This window comes from Lampetra planeri, chromosome 56, assembly GCF_965212315.1.
Source record: "Lampetra planeri chromosome 56, kcLamPlan1.2.h2, whole genome shotgun sequence".
Taxonomy (NCBI): domain Eukaryota; kingdom Metazoa; phylum Chordata; class Hyperoartia; order Petromyzontiformes; family Petromyzontidae; genus Lampetra; species Lampetra planeri.
This window is the reverse complement of record NC_136162.1, coordinates 3,507,383-3,526,503: the sequence shown is the minus strand read 5'-3', so window position 1 is coordinate 3,526,503 and position 19,121 is coordinate 3,507,383. Positions and strand designations below refer to the sequence as shown.

Genomic DNA, 19,121 nt, shown 5'->3' with positions numbered 1-19,121 from the left:
ATTCACCACAATCACCACACTCACCATCATTCACCACCACTCACTACCACTCACTTAAATTCATCACACTCAATACCACTCACTACCATTCACCACACTCACCACCATTCACCACACTCACCACCACTCACTACCATTCACCACACTCACCACCACTCACTACAACTCACCACTACTCACTACCACTCACTACCATTCACCACACTCACCACCACTCACCACACTCACTACCACCACTCACCACTATTAATCACACTCACCACCATACACCACACTCACTACCACTCACTAACATTCACCACCGCTCACCACCACTCACCACCATTCACCACCACTCACTAATATTCACCACACTCACCATTCACCACCACTCACTAATATTCACCACACTCACCACCACTCACTACCACTCACCACCGCTCGCCACCGCTCACTGCGTGAGCGCCGTGGTGGTGGCAGCGTCCGGGGGGGAGTCTTGTGTGGCGGAGGTTTCGTGTGCGAGCCTCGCTCCGTGCTCTCAACGTGGTCGCCTCACCCTGCCCCCTCTCAGCCCCCCCTTAGCTCACCCCCCTCAGCTCCCCCCCCCTCATTTGCCCTCTGTCTCAGTCAGCTCGTTTTGAAGTCCCTCCTCTGAAGCGCGCTTTCATGAACGATTTAATAGACACAAAAATCGAAAGAAAAAAACCCACCGACGCGCACACAAAGCGGGTCCGTGTGGGGATCGCAGCGTTTGCGAGATCGAGCTCGGACCTCGAGATGAAAATTCCCGCCTCCTTTGTTCTCAAAGTGCTCCCGGGTCAGAGACTTCCGTGGAGACTGACGGAGACGCAGACAGAGAGAGATCTTTGTGATCCGCGATTATCTCAGAATCAAAGGTCCCCCCCCGCTCCGATATGAAACGCTCGGTTCTCAACTCGCACGCGCGCCTGGCTTGCCTCTCTCACTCCAGCCGCTTCCTCCCGCAAGTTTAAACGCTCATTCGTTGGCTGATGATAACATCTGAATTTACTTTCACCCCTCTTCGTATTACGCGGCTTTCACTCATTGACCCCCCATTCATTCAATCCATTCATCAGCATTTACTGCCATCAATTTCACTTTCACCGAATTCACGTATAATCACAGGTTCCTCCTCCCACCCCCCATCGCTTCCTCTCTCCACCATTGCATCCATGATGTGCCGTCGTGAATTCTGTGCAACGCGTCTTGCTTAAGGCGCTCTGCAAATTCCTTCAAGGTCCCAAGAGAGGCTCAGGAAAGCGTGGCACTTGGTGGCCATCCATTGAGTACGCACGCGTGGAGGAGGGGGGTAACTTAAATGCGTAGCTTGCGTACGGGGGAGTGGGTTGAAGCCTCAATAATTTGTCTACATTGGCCTTCAAATGAGTGAGATAGTCCGGCGGCGGACTATCTGTTTGCTTAAACGCGTTAATGTTATTATTAATCCTTGATCGTTTCTGCGTGGATTAAATATCGGCCGTGGGGTGGGGGGAGCGAGATGCGTTCTGTGCCTCGCGTGGTGGCTTTGCCACCACCACCGCACCGCACGTAAATCGCCGGCGGCCGCTTCACTGCTTTGTGGAGCTCAATTTTAACGCCGCTTCTCCAGGGAGCGACGGAGAGCCTCGCAGCAATCGTTAAGCGCCGATTAACAAAAAAAGCCACCTTGACTGCAAGGTCCGTGTTACGCTCTCCGTGGAAGCGCTCAGCACTCGAGTAGCCAAACGCAGACTTGCGTACAGATTGTCCCCCGTACCCAGGGCTTGATTTACCACCGATTGTGTTTGTTGTTGGTCAATGGAATACCGCGGTTCGTATCCAGAGCCAGAGGCAACGGTGAATGCGGTGTGGGGAATATATTTTTTGTCGTATGGTCTGCTGACCCAGATCGACTCTGTTCAATCACCATCAGACTTGACCGCGAAGTGGATTTGTCGAGTTTCTCGTGACGATGATTAAACGGAATGTCTCCGTGGCAAGGCATCATGGGTAGACCCACAATGCTTTGCACGCCCTCTGCTGGTTTGCATGCGCACAGCAACATCTGCCGTGGACAACATCAACACGTTCCGACCGATTATCCCGTCGTGTCGTCTTCCGTGCGCGTATTTCATCTTAATTCGACAAATTTTAAAGAAAAAATAAATACTCGCAAATTGCTCCTTTGGAATATACGCAGCAATCATCGGCCCCTTCTGAGAAAACTTGGCAGGACCCTCCCGAAAAGAGTCGCGAGACTCGGCGAGGCAATGCCTGGGCATTTCTCTACTATTGGATCTGCTCCAATAGTTTGCCGCTGATGGGGTTCCATCACCTCTTTTTAATGCGTCGCGTTTCCTGCGACGACAAGACAGCACACGCGGTCGCATTTCGACGCCGTGTAAATGGAAATTGTTTATTGTTCGGTCATTGTAACTTTGGCTTCTGCGCTGCCCGTCCCGGGTCAGGGTTGCCGTGGGTGGCGCCGATCGAGTCCGCCGGGGGTCAGGGCCTCCCTGCGGCCGGGTGCGGCCGCCGCCGCCACGTTGGGCGCGGTTCGATTTTGCGGACCGTGGGTGGCCGAGGGGTTTCCTGCTACGGCCTCCCGACAGCTCTCCCGCACAGCGGCGAGCGGGCGCCGTGACAGGCACATGGGGCAGTGAATGGGTCCACCACTTGGGAGGGCAGTGAATGGGTCCACCGCTTGGTAGGGGGGCAGTGAATGGGTCCACCATTTGGTAGGGCAGTGAATGGGTCCACCGCTTGGTAGGGCAGTGAATGGGTCCACCACTTGGTAGGGCAGTGAATGGGTCCACCACTTTGGAGGGCAGTGAATGGGTCCACCACTTGGGAGGGCAGTGAATGGGACTACCGCTTGGGAGGGCAGTGAATGGGTCCACCACTTGGGAGGGCAGTGAATGGGTCCACCACTTGGGAGGGCAGTGAATGGGTCCACCATTTGGGAGAGCAGTGAATGGGTCCACCACTTGTTAGGGCAGTGAATGGGTCCACCGCATGGTAGGGCAGTGAATGGGTCCACCGCTTGCGAGGGCAGTGAATGGGTCCACCACTTGGGAGGGCAGTGAATGGGTCCACCACTTGGGAGGGCAGTGAATGGGTCCACCATTTGGGAGAGCAGTGAATGGGTCCACCACTTGTTAGGGCAGTGAATGGGTCCACCGCATGGTAGGGCAGTGAATGGGTCCACCGCTTGCGAGGGCAGTGAATGGGTCCACCACTTGGTAGGGCAGTGAATGGGTCCACCGCTTGCGAGGGCAGTGAATGGGTCCACCACTTGGTAGGGCAGTGAATGGGTCCACCATCTGGAAGGGCAGTTGTGCTGAGAGTGTGGTTAACAGATTTACCACCTTGGAAGGTGGTTTTGCTGAGTCTAAGTTGTGCTTGGTGGTTGTGAGTGAAGGGTGGTTATGTCAGTGTGTGCGTGGCTGTGCGCAAGCATCTGTTTGCCCACAGGCATCGGTGCGGGAGGGCGCTGTGCGTCTGCATAGCTCCCAGCCGGACTGATGGAAGCGGGAGGCTGCCGATATTTATACCCCTCCGCCGTAGTTTCAAAATCAGCAGGCGGCAGAATAGGCCAAACACCCTCTCTAGAGCTCCTTCTCGTCGAGGCCCTTCCGCCAGCAGTATCGTGAGCGAGCAATCGCAGGGCTGCACCTTTACCTTTTTGTCGTTTAAATCGGTTGCGTTGGCAAGTTTCCATTGGCAGACACACACGTGCGTGTGTGTGCGTTTATGAGAGCTCATGGGAGCTATGTGATTCATGCATTTTCCTCTGAAAGGTTTATTTTTAATGGGAAATTGCTCCTCGGGCATGGAAAGATTGCCGCAATCCAATTTGCCTCCCATTTAATTGGAGGTGGTGGTTGGGGGGTGATTGAACGGTGGCGCAGTGGTTAGCGCACTGGCTGCGCTATAAACCCCGGCAACCTGCGTTTGATTCCCTCTCCACGGCTGACGTTGGTGGCGAGCGATATCCAAAGCTGTCCACTTCTCCGACACGCGCCCGCCAGCGTGGCCAACATGGCGTGGGGAAGGCCTCTTGATCTGGCCGTCGACAGAGGAGGCTGACAACTACTTTGTCGTCCGGCTCTCCGTCACGTGTTGGGGTTGTGCCGTGTGTTGCCTGGCAGGGTGATTTGGGCATCGCGAGAGATATGCGTCGTCAGAGTTCTCCACAGGGCCGACCGTGAAACTCTACGCGGCAGACTTTGGCGCTGTTGCTCTGCGCAAGTTGTTCGGGGCCTGTGGGGTGCTTTGCCTGGTTTCGCAGAAATGATGAAGGCAATTGAGTGTGGCTCTCACGGCTGAGTCCGGCATGTGTGTGCTCCAGTGAACCGGTTCTGGGCCTTCCCTAGGTCGACTCAGCCTCAAATGAGTACCTGTGGTGTGTAAACATCGCCACTGGGGAGACAAAGGCGGCCGGGCATGGTGCTGGCCACCCACCCCCTCGTGCGCCGTATTGCCTTTCATAGGCGCTCGCTGACAGCACTTGCCCCAACAGTCTGTTAAGGCTATATGGAGGATCTTTGTCTTTGTGCCCCACAGCGCAAAGCCAACGGCCAGGCCCTGCTCAACGCGACGTACAGCCACCTCAACCTCTCCGAGTGCGACTACTTCAGCCTCGAGTTTGTCGACCGCACCGGCAGCCTGGTGAGTACGCTCGCACGGGCTCGGATTCGTACGCGCACGGGCTGCGCTGTCAGTCGCACATGGGATAATGTACACACACGCATTGGCTACGATACACACACGTCGGCTAGATGGCACACGTAGGATAGGGAACACGTGGGCTGGAGGGCACACACATGGGCTACGAGATACACACTTTGCCATTCCGCCACCTTCTCCTGGCAAGCCGGAGCGTGGCACCTCCTCGACGCCACCGGACGGGGAGTTTAGCAACATCCATGCGACCCACCGACCCTCGCTTCCCTCCGCGGGGCTTGGATTCCAGGCAGCCACGTGCGTAGCCACGACCTGCCGCCTAAATGCGCACAAAGACACGCACGTGCATTGCACACGGATACAAACAGATGGGTTGGAGGGGGACGGGGGTTTGTTTTCGCTTATTGGCACAGTGTGTTAGGATGCGGTGGCATTCGGCCGCTACGTGAACCACCCGAGCGATCCGCTGGCCCTCGGCGGTTTCACGGTAGAGCCGTGACCGGTGGCGGCGGCTCGTCAACGGTGGCCTCGCGATTGCTCGCCGGCGGAGAGACTTGCCGTCCGTTCCCGGCACACGGGAACGGAAGTCATTCATGGACGGCCCCTTACCTGGAAAAATAAATAAGTTAAAAAGTTAAAAATAGTTTAAACCTCCGCCCGTCAACTAGACATCGATGTGATAATAGATGGAACTCGTGCGTATAGCGGATCGCGTGGGGGTGACGCGGGGTGGGGAAGCGACGTGGACGGCGGCGTCTGATGAAACCGCTTCAATCGCCGGGGCGCGTGTGGGCGCTTCCCCGCCCCCAGCGCCCCCCCCCCCCCCCCCAAACTTCGGATGAATTCCTCTGTCTCTATCTGCCCCCCCTCCCGCTTCTCCGCAGGTCTGGCTCGACCCGCTGAAGACGGTCGTGAAGCAAGTCAAGAGTGAGTGTGGGCATCCGCTCCGGTTCTGCCGGGCTGGTCGCTATCCCCGTGACGCATCTCCGGCACTCCGTTGTTGGTCTTCGGCCGCGGTTTAAAAATCGGTTCAGAGCGGAGGTCCTCGTCCCCCGCGAATCAGGGGGGGGAGGGGCGAGTAAAAAGCCTTTTCGGTCGCGAACACTCGTGCCACGCAGCAAGAAGCGCCTGGGCTCGATTCCCGACCCAGATGCCTTTTTGCGTGGAGTTTGTATGTTCTTCCTGCAGTTTGTGCAGTTTCCCGTCAATAGCTAAAAAACAACGCTGTGACCGGTATCGTCCAAACATCCCAGTGCTCAGAATGAGAATCTTTATTTTCATACTGAAGGAATCCAACGAGCTGATAGAGCTCTTGTTCACATATGTCCAGCGCTGAAAATACTGTACCTGCAAATTACTCAGTTAGGATCGGGCGCAATAGCAACGTCGCCCCCTGCTGCGGAAAACTTGGCAGGAACCTCCTGAAAAAGAGTTGAGGCTCAGCGAGGCTTTCATGCGTAAACAAACCTTAACAATACGGATTTTACACGCACAACATCATCTCATTTAAATCCGGAGCAATGCAGCGCCGGTGCTGACGCTGCCGCTTGCGCCTCCTCTCTCGTTGTTCCCAGAGCCCAAGAACACCACCTTCAAGTTCGCCGTGAAGTTCTTCCCTCCGGAGCCCGGCCAGCTGCACGAAGAGCTCACCAAGTGAGTGTGCACATCACACTACCAGGGTCACTGCGGTCACCAGATGACCAGCCAACCAGGCCAATTAGGTCACCAGCCAACAAGGCCATCGAACCACAAGACTACCACAGGCTACCTGGCCACCAGGTCACCAAGCTTCCAGACAAACCAGATTACCAGGTCACCAGACAACCAGGTTACCACGATACCAGATGTGGCCGAGTAGTTCAGGGGGCTGATGCTATTTCAGAGTGCTCGGCCATTGTCAGAGAGTACATATTCTCCGTGAATATTTGGTCCTGAATATTTGTTAATTTGTCTCCACGAGTCCAGTGACCCAAGGGAAAAAGACCTCGGACCAGACAATGGGCGGCCGAGTCATTCCCTAGCCAGGATTTGAACTCACAACCTTCTGATTGTGAGCTGCTCACTCTACCGCTGCCATCACCTGGTCGGTTTTAATATTGGTCTGGAAATACAAATATATTCTGATGGACCAAACCATGGTTTTGTTTGTATGTGGAGCCACAGAGCCAAGGTCTGCCTACATTTGCATTTGCCCACGTATACAAGTTTTGTCTGAAACGCAGCGATTCCTTATCTCCTGGCGAAGCAAAGACCGAAGTGGATTGGCTCGCGAGAGGAGCGTGAGCTCCACCATCGCGCATCTCCCCGACCGCTTAATTCCCGGCCGCGTGGCCGCGAGCAGTAACGACGATCGGCCACGTTAAGCGCTCGGGATGAGTTCCCCCGTGAGAGGGATTTATTGAGAGGGATAAGATTTAGAGAGCCCCTTCCCTGCGCGTCTCGGGGGGAGCTCACGACGAAAGTGGCCGTGCCAGGCGGAGCGCCGAGCCAGCCATCGCCAAGGTTCTTGGCTTTCGCGTCTCGGACACCGGCCAACGTCCCTCCTAGCGGCGCGTCCTGACCAGGCCCGCTCCACTTTTCTCGACGGTCCATACGACGCCTCGAATAACTTGCGTACGTTCCCGAATCCACGTGTTCCGTCTTCCCGTCTCTCGCTCACGAAGTGCCGCCCGGGCGTCCGCAGGTACCTCTTCACCCTCCAGATCCGCCGGGACCTGCTGACCGAGCAGCTGGTGTGCAGCGACAACGCAGCTGCTGCCATCGCCTCCTACTTCCTGCAGGGTGAGAGGCACAGCTGTGCTCGTGCACGGGGAGGGGGACACTCTGTAAAGGAGATATTGCTTGTGTATTTTCTGGATGTAATGACTTGACACACTTCTCTTGAGATGGCACTTTATTGAAGACACGTTCCCCACCTCAACAGCTCCGGGTTTCCCGCGCATCTCCCTTATAAACCAACACGAGGCCACGCCCCCCCTTCTCGATCATTCTCGCTGACTGGACGCTCGCTCCACCGTCCTCTTCCACCACCTGACCATTCTCCCTTCTCGAACATTCCCATAGCCACCAGTCCATTCGCACTCACAACTGACTCCCCTGTCATTACCTTGCGTGGCCACCAGTCCCTTCACACTCACAACCGACTCCCCAGTCATTACTTCCCGTGGCCACTAGTCCCTTCACACCGCATGCAGGCTCTGTTGTCATGACACACGTTCGTGTTGCCTGGTAGGGTGGCTGCGATGTAGTGTAGTGGCCGTATGTGTGTCTATGTTGCGGATATTTGTGTGGCTGCGTGCAGTTGTGTGCGCTCGTGTGCGGTTGAACGCAGTTGCGTGTAGTCGCGCGTGGTTTCTTGTGGTCACGCCGTGCTGACTGAGCGCCACCGCCGCTTGTGCCCGTGTCCCCCAGCTGAAGTGGGCGACTGCGATGAGTCCGTGGGGCGGCAGCACCTGGAGCAGAACAAGTTCCTCCCCACCCAGGAGACCTTGGCTCCCAGAATCCTGCAGCTGCACAGGGACCACTCGTGAGCATCGCACACACAACCGACACACTCGGCCTGGGCGGCCGTTAGCCCGTGTCTCTATGCCCCGGGCTAGGCTGCTGTAGCCTGTGTCTCTATCCATCTCCATCCACCAGGCTAGGCTGCTGTAGCCCGTGTCTTTATGCACCAGGCTAGGCTGCTGCCGTCAATTTCTCTCCCTGGAGCTCGTCTGCATGAGCAAGGTGTGGCATCGATAGCATTGGCCATGATGAGTCCACTGGAGCCTGTCTCTCTCCCTAGGGCCACTCCTCCGTGCCCCCTGCGTCTCTGTGCCCAAGTAGCCCCACTTTGTCCGCCGCGTGTGCCTGCCAGCAGGGGCCAGTCGCCGGCGGAGGCCGACTCTCAGCTGCTGGAGATCGCGCGCCGCCTCGACACGTACGGCGTGCGGCTGCACCCGGCCGTGGACAAGGAGGGCTCGAGCATCAACCTCGCGGTCACCCACTCTGGCGTCTCCGTCTTCCAGGTGAACCACCGCCGCCACCACCGCCGCCGCCGCCACCACCACCGCCAGGGCCCGCATAGCAGCGCTACGTGGATTTAGACGGACGGAGGATGAGTGTCCCGCGTAACGACCTCTCCGCTTCTTTCGCCCGTTACCGTCAACCCTATCAAGGAAATCCCCGAGCCTTGAGACCCGTTTTCATTCGCCGGTGTCGGCGTCCGATGACAATTTGCCATTCCCTATTCTGGGCACGGGGGGGAGGCCGTGCGGTGCAGAGAATGCTTTTTTTGAGATGGGCACCGAGTCCCTGCCACCTGTATCCCTCAGACCCTCTACCCAGCATTCACTTCTACTCTGCACCGCGAATATCCTAGATTTTTATTTTCATTGTCAGAGGTGGATTTGTTTTGCCAAGTGAAGGTAAAATGCAGTTATGTCTTGGGTGCAGTCACTGGTGCGACTGGGCTGAGGAGAGACTCATTTGCCTGCAGTATTTGCCTGCAGTACATTTCAACGTGATAAGCCACTTCGTTGAGCGATCATTTGTGGCCAGGTCGCTTCTGAAAAAGAAGCGAATAGCTCGGTGAGCTTTACCGGGTAAAATAAAAATTGTTTAATTTATTTATGTTTAGTGCAACTTTCTGATCCGCCTCTACTGGACATCAGATTTCTCCAGGATAAATAATTGTTTTGACACTTCAGAACCCGGATGAAACCCAGAATTCAAACTCAGGATCTCGGTAACGTCTGTTCAGCGTCTCTGTGACACGGCACGAGCTCCCCGAGCCACCAGACCGTCTCGCGACCTCAGTGTTTAGACGTTTGGCAAGCGCCCGTTAATTTCCATCTGATTATACGTGCACGCATTGGGTAAAATGTTTGCAAAGCAGCGTATAATTACGTCTCAAAATAACTCTGCCCACATCCTTGCCCCCTTAGCGCCCCTCCCTCCCTCCCCTCCCTCGTTGTCCATGCTGGTCCGCACCACAAATGGTACAGATTGTACTGATCCGGCGGCTAAACAGCCCAAGTATTTGGAAGATTGCGAGTTCAGATACCGGCCGGAGGTCGACTCAGCCCATCATCCCTTCTGCGGTGCATAAAATACGTACTACCACTTTGTGGGAGTCGGCATTCGCGACGGTGGCATCGTCCTTTCTCGTTATCCGTCGTCTCTCAGCCTTCGCGTCCACCCACCTACTACCCTGTACACCGATTCGATTGACGTCGTATCGATATTCGTCGTCGGGCCTTTCAGGAACGCATCCCCCGCTGGCCCTGGAGTTGCCGAAACGGTAAATTTGCGCGCTCATGCGTACGTCTGTCGTTGGTGTGCGTGCGCACGTCTCTCGGCCCGCATTTGCAGAGCGCCACCAGGATCAACGCCTTCAACTGGGGCAAGATCCGCAAGCTGAGCTTCAAGAGGAAACGCTTCCTCATTAAGTTCCATCCGGACTGCGAGGTCAGGCGCCGCCCCCCACCCGCCACGCCCCCCACCCGTCACGCCCCCCACCCGCCACGCCCCCCACCCGTCACCCCCCCCACCCGTCACCCCCCCACCCATCACCCCCCACCCATCACGGCCACGGATGCAAACGGCACTCGCCGGGAGACCTGGGACTAATGCAAATCCACTGCTGGATGAGGGCCCCTGTTCATGGGTGCTCGCTCACAACACTTGTCAAAGCAGCCTGTGTGGGCTACACGGGGGACTTTTGCCTGTGTATGCGTGCACACTCGTGTCTCTGTTCCCATGTGTCACGTTACCTGGTGTGTGCTGCATCCCAGTTTGCGTCTCTGTGTCTCCCCGTGTATCTCCCCGTGTGTGTCCCCGCGTGTCTCTGTGTCTCCCCGCATATCTCCCCGCGTGTCCCCCCGTGTGTCTCTGTGTCTCCCCGCGTATCTCCATCCCCGCGCGCATGCAGGGTAAGTACCGCGACACGCTCGAGTTCATCATGAAGAGCCGTGACGCCTCCAAGCTCTTCTGGAAGAACAGCGTGGAGTACCACGCGTTCTTCCGCCTCCTTGAGCAACCCCCACTCAAGCCCAAGCCCGTCCTCTTCAGTCGCGGCTCCTCCTTCCGCTACAGGCGAGTCCGGGGCTCCAGTGCCGGTCGCGTCTCGTGCGTCGTCACGTCGTCGTGCCCGTGCCGCGCCGATGAGCTGCAAGACAGCGAACTGGTTCCGACTGTCTTTGCGGGGGTCACCCGCGGGTAACCCCCCGGCCCTTACATGGAAATCTAGCCAGGAGCGCCCATGTGGTGTGGCCTCTTTAGTGAAACTTCATGGGGGGGGGGGGAGTGGCTTAGAATTTGGGCAATCAATTCTTTATTTCTATAGCACCATTTCGTGCAAAGGATGTCATTCAAAATTAGATGCTACGATATGCATCTCGGCGGGCGGTCAGACCAGGCGATTCGAATGTTTACGTATATTTATTGTAAAGATCTGTGAATGTTTTTTTATTGAATCAATTGTGTCCCAGCTATGACATGGCAAGCTGCGTTGCGGCGAATGTGAACGTGCGGTGTTCCCACCCTGTCTGTGTTCAGCGGGAGGACCCAGCGGCAGCTGGAGGACACCGTGAGGAGCAGCGTCAGCAAGGGCAGCGTCGCCTTCCAGAGGTGAGGGTCCCCAGCACGGAGCAAGTGTGAGTTTCACCCAGCGGGGACCGAGTGTGAGTTTCACCCAGCACGGAGCGAGTGTGAGTTTCACCCAGCACGGAGCGAGTGTGAGTTTCACCCAGCACGGAGCGAGTGTGAGTTTCACCCAGCACAGACCGAGTGTGAGTTTCACCCAGCGGGGACCGAGTGTGAGTTTCACCCAGCGAGGGACCGACTGTGAGTTTCACCTAGCGGGGAGCGAGTGTGAGTTTCATTCAGCACGGAGCGAGTGTGAGTTTCACCCAGCGAGGGACCGACTGTGAGTTTCACCCAGCGGGGAGCGAGTGTGAGTTTCATTCAGCGAGTACCGAGTGTGAGTTTCACCCAGCGGGGACTATTCGGGTGGTCTTGAAGTTTTGACTCTTGACGTGTCCCTACCTTATTCTTTGTTTTTTTCGGTAAAGTCACGTAGGTATAAAAATAAAATAAATCACGACGTTTCGGGCGCAACACAAGCATCCGTCATCAGGTGTCCCTACCTGTGGAAGGAATGTGTTGGTATATTCATAATGCTACGTTGTTTACGTGATAAACCTTACTGGCTGTGTCGGGTGGTGGAGGGTCACGACACATTTATACTAACGCGATCTAACCCAAAAAACTTTATGAATATTGGTCGCCAAAGCCTACGTATTAAAGGTTTCTGTCTGCTGTAGTAAAAATGGGGTACGTGGCTTGTGTGTGAGCCTCAAATGAGTACCTGGTGCGGTGTGTAAATGTCGCCACTCGGAAGACAAAGGCGTCCGGGCGTGGCGCTGGCCACCCACCCCATCGTGTGCCGTGCCGGCCTTCACAGGTGCTGTCTAACAGCACTTGCTCCAATAGTCTGTTAAGGCTACACGGGGGATCTCTGTCTTCATGTGCATGTGTGTGGCAATCTACGAGCCCTCGTCTCTCATCTTCTTCGCCCGCACGCTGCCGCCGCCGCGCGCCAGATATCCCGGCTCAGGGGCCCGGCTTCTCTCATTGAAACACGCGGCAGAGTTCCTCGCCGAGACAGAGAGGGACGTGCCGGCAGGGTGGCCGGTGCTCGTTAGTATTTTGACCCCTGTGGAATTCCCCCGCGGTTTGATATCTATTTAGTATTTGAACTCCTAAGGGTCCAAATGCTATGGGGTCAAACATATTATCTCACACCGCCACGAGGGGCCATTGCCTCGTGTTGTCAGATTTTCCTGGATTCGCCGCTTGAGCCGGTGTCGCATGAAATCTATATATTGGTAAATGTTTTAATTAATTATCACCCATCCACCGACTAAAAAAATCCTATTTTCTAAAATCTTTCTTTGCCCACCAGGAGGCAGTGGGGACCCACGTGGTTGACTTAGAAATGTGCCTGTTGTGATATTGATAGTTTGTTTTGAAAGGATAAGATTCTGGATTTCTAGGGCCCTTCGATGCCTCAGAAAATCAAAGTGCCTTGCATCCAATCTCTTCTCAGCCATACTAATGCCATGCTGTAGTCTAGCCTAGGGGCTCCCCAGAGGCAGCTGTCCCTGTGTGGCAAAAGGTTGAATGTAGCACCGGCTTGAATGAGTCTGTCAGTAGGCGGCAATGTTTTTGTGCGTTTTTTCCCAATACAAAAATGTGTAAGTCATCTATCAAATTTGGCAAATTTGGACCGCGAGGCCACATTTTAACTGCTGTGCGTCCCGTGCTGTGTGCCAACAGATGTTTCCCTCGTTCGGTACCTTCTGTGTTGTGTGCCGATTGTGCTTTGTATTCCTTGCCGGCGTCTATGCCGAGCTGTCTGCTCACCTGTGGGTAGCGTTGTTCCCATTGCCCTGGCCGCCATGTGCTCACCATCGCCTGCTTCCCGTCCACAGGCGGAGCAGTCGCCCCCGCGCCTCCCCGAGAAGCCCAGGACTCAAGGCTGCCTCCCAGCTGACCAAGACACCCAGCACGCAGGTTTGTCTAGGCCTCACGCTGGTCTGTCTAGGCGACACGCAGGTACGGTTAGGCTCGTGTCTCTCAACTCCTTATTGGTCACATGATACCCTGGACGCTCTTGCAAATGAGATTAACCAGGTAAGATGTTTTAGTAAATAACAAATTGTGACGAATCCACAGTCCCGCTTTTTTCTAGCCACCAATATTTCCTCTTCATATGCATATGAACCCACCGCACACACCCGATGGTTGCTAATTGCAGAAAGTTGTGCCGCGGGGACGTCTGTACAAACCCCAAGCGCGGGCGGTGCCAGCCGCACACACGCACGCACCAGGTGACGCACCTGCTCAGGTGTCGTGCTTGGTCATTTGGTGAGCCCGGGGGGGGGGGGGGAGACGCCATGAGATGGACGATCGTGGCAGCGCCGCCTGGTGAGTCCGGCCGAGCGGCAGAGTCCTGGACCCGCGTGTGGTGAGTTGGCGTGCGTGTACGCGTGTGGTGAGCTGGAGTGTGTGTGCGCGTACTCGCGTCTGCGTAGCTGCAGGGCGGCGGCGCCGCCGCTCGGCTTGGCGAGGAGGAGGAGGAGGTGCTCGCGTGCGCGTCCCGGGCCGTCGTCGCGAGCGAGGTGGACGGCGCGAGGCCGGACACCTCGGGGGGCTCCACGCCGCACGCACAGCGCGCCGCCGAGCCGTCCGGAGAGCACCAGGGGCTTGCGCAGCACGCGGCCGGTACGCAGGGCCCGCCGGCAGATACTCGCTCACTTGTACACACGAGAGCCTCACCGAGTCTCAAGACTCTTTTTGAGGAGGGTCCTGCCAAGTTTTGTCGTAGAGGTGGGGGAGCGATGCTGCTGCTGTGATTCCAACCGAGTAATTAGCAGGTTACCTTACAGCATTGACCAATATAACCAGTTACGTGGTCTGATTCTTGTCTTTAGCATTGATTAACTTTGACAATGCCCAATGCTGGCTATGACGGCGTCTCTGTATCAGCCCTGACCACGTGCCCTTGTGGGATAAGACTCCACAGAGAGCTGCAATAGGGTCATTGCATCAAACTAAACTCTTGAAACTAATTTATGTATTTTACCAGGTGAGGCTCACTGAGCTACGTAGCTATTTTTCAGAAGCGACTTGGCCATCACAGACGACAGCTCGACCAAGTGGCTTGATCACCTGGACCTTTACAGCAGCCAAAAACTCTTAAGCGCGCGTTTGTAAATGACGGCGCCCCCATCCTGTCCACGTCAGCACCAGCCGTGACAGAATGCACCCGTGGCAGCCGTGAGGCTTGGCTGTATTCGGCTAACGCCCGTACGTGCCGTGTGCCTGCAGCTCGGGAGGTGGGGGTCCCGCAGCCGGCGAAGGGGCCGGTGAGGTCGCCGGGGGGCGGCACGTTCCCTCCGGAGCTGTCGTCTCCGCTGCTGAGCCCGGACTCGGTGACGAGCAAGAACGAGGAGGATGAGGACGCGACGAGGAAGGTGGAGGGAGCACCCAGCACCGCTCACTCGACCACTCGCGCACACACACTCGTTCAGTTAAACACTCACCCACAACAACCGCTATTCGCCACCAAGTGGTGGTGACGTCACCACGGCGCTTGTGCCAGGCTGTGTGCACGTTGAGGCCACGTGAAGTGTCGAACGCCCGCTGGCAGCAGGTCACGGGGCAGACCCAGGTGCCACGGGTCGACTGACAGAGATGTTTGGCCGATGCACCACCTGTGCCCCCTACTGTGCCAACTTGCACCCACACCACACACATACAAACTCATTCAGTTTAACACTCTGGCACGCGCTCACTCGTTCAGTTAAAACACTTGCACGGACACTCACACTCACACACTCTCACATACACTCATTCACAAAGACACTCCGTTGATTCTGCAAAACATGCACACAGACAAACGCTCATTACTCTAAACACTAACAGACACCGACTGCCTAGCTCAGGTAAGCACACACACAAAAACGGATGCACACAGGCATGTACGCATTTACCCACGCGGACACTCGCTCTCACTCGCGCGTTGTATTGATCCGCACGTGGTGATGGCGGTGGTGTTGTCACAGCGCTACCCGGCGGACAAGGCGTACTTTGTGGCCAAGGAGGTTTGCACCACGGAGCGCACGCACCTCAAGGACCTGGAGGTGGTGACGGTGGTGGGTCTCGCGCACGCACCACCATCCCGCATCACCATCCCGCACCCCCAGCACTCGGCGCGTCGCGAGCCCTGTGGCCGAACCCGGTTTCTCGAGCGGCGCAACGAGTTTACGGCCTCCGCCCGATCACCGATGACTGCACAGGAAAACGCATCGCGTTGCATTTTGTCCTACACTTGAATTTGGCTACATTCCAGTTCTGTAGAATTTTAAACATCTGTTTGAATAACAATGCTCTTAATGTGTAGCTGTGTTCGCCTTGAGCATAATACCTGTGGGTTTGTGTCTGTAAATCATCATGTATACCAGTGTCTCTTTCGCATACCTGCGCATGTTAAGCACCTGCTAACTCGCATACCTGCATTATGGGCGCTACGAATACCTGTGTCCCAGGTATTGGGAGTGTTGTTGCCAATGTACAAGACTTGATTCAGGCAAGCCTGACTGCTGATGAGACACCGTGTGCCGAAACCGGTCCAAAGATTGCTCGTCTCGAATCAACGCGGCTGACATTATGCACTCCCATAAGGCAGTGCGGCTGATGGGTTGTGCGAAAGATTTATTTTTTGTCTGCGGAGTGACGGACACGTGGACGAGAGACCGTACGTTGCGTCCGCTTATTTATTTTACGTGCGTTAAGCGTGCGTTGTGTGCCGCGCGTGGCAGTGGTTCCGCAGTTTCCTGGGCAAGGATGGCCTGGTCATGGAGAGAGTCCCCTCCATGCTCTTCGCCAACATGGACCCCCTCTACGAGTTCCACCGCGGCTTCCTCAAAGAGGTGGAGCAGAGGCTCACGCTCTGGTGAGTCCAACGGCCGGGACGGCCGGCGGCCACCCGGTAATGCCGCTGAACCCGTGACCCGGGTTCGATTCCCTGGCCGCGATGCCACAAATGGGCCTGTTTTAGTTAGGGGAGCTATTGTTGGCATTCTTCATGGGCAACACTGTTCGTTCCAAGGCATCTTGTGTGGCAGTGGCATAGAGTGACAAGAGTTCTGCTTTAGAACACCAAAGGGAAATGTCGCTGCGAATATTACCAGTGGAGATGGCTGGCTATAATTTTATTGAACACAGACAGCACTGTGTAACGAACCCAATGGGAACCTGAGTTCAATTCCCCACGGCGGCGAACATCATTGGTAAGTGGTATCAGAATTTATATCGGGTCTCCTCTAGCCTTAAATGACCGGGTTCAGTTCCTGCTCAAGATCAATAACAGTAGCAAATATTTGACCAAGTCCTGGGCCTCCCCTAGGTTGACTAAACCTGAAGTGAAACATCAGCACTGGGGAGACGTCCAAGGCAGCTGGGCGTAGTTCAGGCCAAACCACCCCATCACTTGCCGTGCCGGCATTCATAGGTGCTCGCGAAAAGCATTTGCCCGAAGAGTCTGGTTAAAGGCGACACGGGGGATCTTTGTAAATTTTGTGTGGATCTCTGCGTTGGACGCAGGGAGGGCCGGTCGAATGCTCACCTCAAGGGCGACCACCAGCGGATCGGAGACATCATGCTGAAGAACATGAATCTGCTCAAGGTCAGTCTGGGATTTTTCTTCCAGCAAAATACAATCGTGTATGCAGTGAAACGCCTCTTGCCCGTGCCTCTGATATCCTATACCGTGCCATCGAACCGTGGAAAATCCTAATCGTGCTACCTGTGCCTGCATCTCCCCCTGTGACCCCCCCCACCCACCGTGTCTCCATGCCTGCCCCCTCGGTGGCGGTGCAGCAGTGCATGGGGCAACTGCGGCAGCACGAGGCGGTGCTGGCCGAGCTGCAGGTGGAGCTCGCCACCTCCGAGCCACTCGCCGAGTCCTGCCGCGCGTTCGAGCTGCAGAGGGTAACCCCGATATCCGCTACGTAACACGACACGCGGCAATCCCGATATCCGCTACGCAACACGGGTGGCATCGCCAGACTCGTTAACAAAACGCAGACCTCGACTCAAAAGAGGATAACCTCACCCAGACCCTAACACAGCAGCAGGGTGACCCGATGTCACCGTGGCTCAACGCAAGCCGCCTCGCCCGGCGAGCGCTCCTAACGGCGCTCCTAACGTGTCCCGGCAGGTGTGCTACCTGCCGCTGGCCGCCTTCCTGCTGCGGCCCCTGCAGCGGCCCCTGCACTACCGCCTGGTGCTGGAGCGGCTGTGCAAGCACTACTCGCCGGCGCACCCCGACTTCAAGGACTGCCGCGGTGAGCCACCGGGGTCGAGGGAGTGTGTGCTCGTGGGCTTAAGCGTACAATCTAAACGTAATCGCGGTCAATCAGAGGTGTGGACTCGAGTCATGTGACTTGGACTCGAGTCAGACTCGAGTCATGAATTTGATGACTTGCGACTCGACTTGGACTTGCATAACAATGACTTTGTCCCACCTATGAGATGTGGACTCGAGTCATGTGACTTGGACTCGAGTCAGACTCGAGTCATGAATTTGATGACTTGCGACTCGACTTGGACTTGCATAACAATGACTTTGTCCCACCTCTGCGGTCAATAATAAGTCACGATTTCAACTGCTCCGCTGCCGCCAACACCACCAGCACCACCACGCTGTATTTGCCCCTCGCTGTCGACGAGAGAGGCCGACGCGGAGGCGCGAGGAGGATCCGTAGACGAGAGGGGAAGGCGGCAGCAGCAGCTGGGCAGTGAGCCGGCAATTTTGCAAGCTCTGCGGTCCTCTATATATCACGTTGTCTCTATTCATTACGGTGTTATCGGCCAATTAACGAGTACTTTTACTCATTGTTGAGCACAGGCCCAAAACGCCAAGTGGCCAGTGACGGAGACCGCACGATTGACGGTGTACTCGGTAACAGTTATCGCGTTGGGAGGGAATTCCAGAGTCGTAGCTATGGAGGAGGGCTCGCGCAAGAAATTGCAAGGCTGCACCTTTGTGTGAGGGGTGCTGCCGTAGCTATCCGCGCCATGCTACACAAGCTGATAACCTGGGTTTAAATCCCGGCCATGGGTCATACCAGTGGTAAGGGGGATCTAAAGTGGTTCTGGGCCTCCGCTAGGTCAGCTAAGCCTTAGATGGGTCACTCTCCTTGGAAGAGGGGATTCCTAAGTGGAGCGGTGCACGTACGTATGTTCAACTTATTTTGCACCGTGCGTAGCCGACCGTGCGAATCGTAGGTGCGAGTGTGAGGCAAGCGAGGTGGCCTGCGGTGCGGTGGTGGTTTCACGGTGCGGACGAGACAAAACAGTCCGTCTGGATTCCTCTTCAGCACTCGAAGAGGAATCAATGAGTGAATTTCACAGGAACGGTAACCATGGCAGTAGCGAGAGAGCAGTGTTGGGAGGCGACTGCCCACCAGTGAGCGTGTGACATGGAGTGAGTGCGTCGGCCGCGTGGGCGTCTTACGCGTGGGCCACTTGGGGGGAATCTTTGTCTCCGTGCGAGCAGCGGCCTTGGCGGAGGTGAACGAGGTGACGAATCAGCTGCACGCGAGCCTCATCCGCCTGGAGAACCTGCAGAAGCTGAGCGAGCTGCAGCGCGACCTCGTGGGGCTCGACAACCTCGCGTCGCCCGACCGGGTGGGCCTGGGCACACAGGGACACACGGTCACGTAGAGACGTTGGGGATCTGGGTGCATGAGGCATGGGGACATGGGGATGCGGGTTACACTGGGATCTAGGGAAACAGGTCACAGGGAGTTTAGGGACATGGGGATCCGAGGACACTGGGACTTAAAAGAACATGGGGACTTGGAATCATGGGGACACAGAGATATAGACACACACAGAGACATGGA

The 19,121-nt window shown here is 56.2% G+C and overlaps 1 protein-coding gene and 1 long non-coding RNA gene across 5 annotated transcripts in view; one reads left to right on the top strand and one right to left on the bottom strand.

The window, feature by feature from the left end:
- LOC144735690 (FERM, ARHGEF and pleckstrin domain-containing protein 1-like) overlaps positions 1-19,121 on the top strand; it is a 79,570-nt gene that overhangs the window by 52,981 nt on the left and 7,468 nt on the right. For 2 of the 4 annotated variants that reach the window (XM_078618165.1, XM_078618169.1), the window contains 18 exons: positions 4,546-4,650; positions 5,550-5,592; positions 6,240-6,318; positions 7,349-7,446; positions 8,077-8,191; positions 8,522-8,672; positions 10,018-10,113; positions 10,577-10,740; positions 11,203-11,274; positions 13,140-13,221; positions 13,743-13,932; positions 14,539-14,684; positions 15,276-15,365; positions 16,032-16,165; positions 16,816-16,897; positions 17,092-17,202; positions 17,432-17,558; positions 18,773-18,903. In XM_078618165.1, the coding sequence (XP_078474291.1) occupies positions 4,546-4,650; positions 5,550-5,592; positions 6,240-6,318; positions 7,349-7,446; positions 8,077-8,191; positions 8,522-8,672; positions 10,018-10,113; positions 10,577-10,740; positions 11,203-11,274; positions 13,140-13,221; positions 13,743-13,932; positions 14,539-14,684; positions 15,276-15,365; positions 16,032-16,165; positions 16,816-16,897; positions 17,092-17,202; positions 17,432-17,558; positions 18,773-18,903 (2,016 nt within the window). The remainder of the gene's footprint in view (positions 1-4,545; positions 4,651-5,549; positions 5,593-6,239; positions 6,319-7,348; positions 7,447-8,076; positions 8,192-8,521; positions 8,673-10,017; positions 10,114-10,576; positions 10,741-11,202; positions 11,275-13,139; positions 13,222-13,742; positions 13,933-14,538; positions 14,685-15,275; positions 15,366-16,031; positions 16,166-16,815; positions 16,898-17,091; positions 17,203-17,431; positions 17,559-18,772; positions 18,904-19,121) is intronic. The other 2 variants (XM_078618167.1, XM_078618168.1) reach the window with 2 other exon arrangements.
- LOC144735691 (uncharacterized) lies at positions 7,541-18,966 on the bottom strand. The gene is made up of 2 exons (XR_013588675.1): positions 18,731-18,966; positions 7,541-8,174 (listed from the first exon to the last, which is right to left on the bottom strand). It is a non-coding gene; the product is annotated as an uncharacterized LOC144735691 (long non-coding RNA).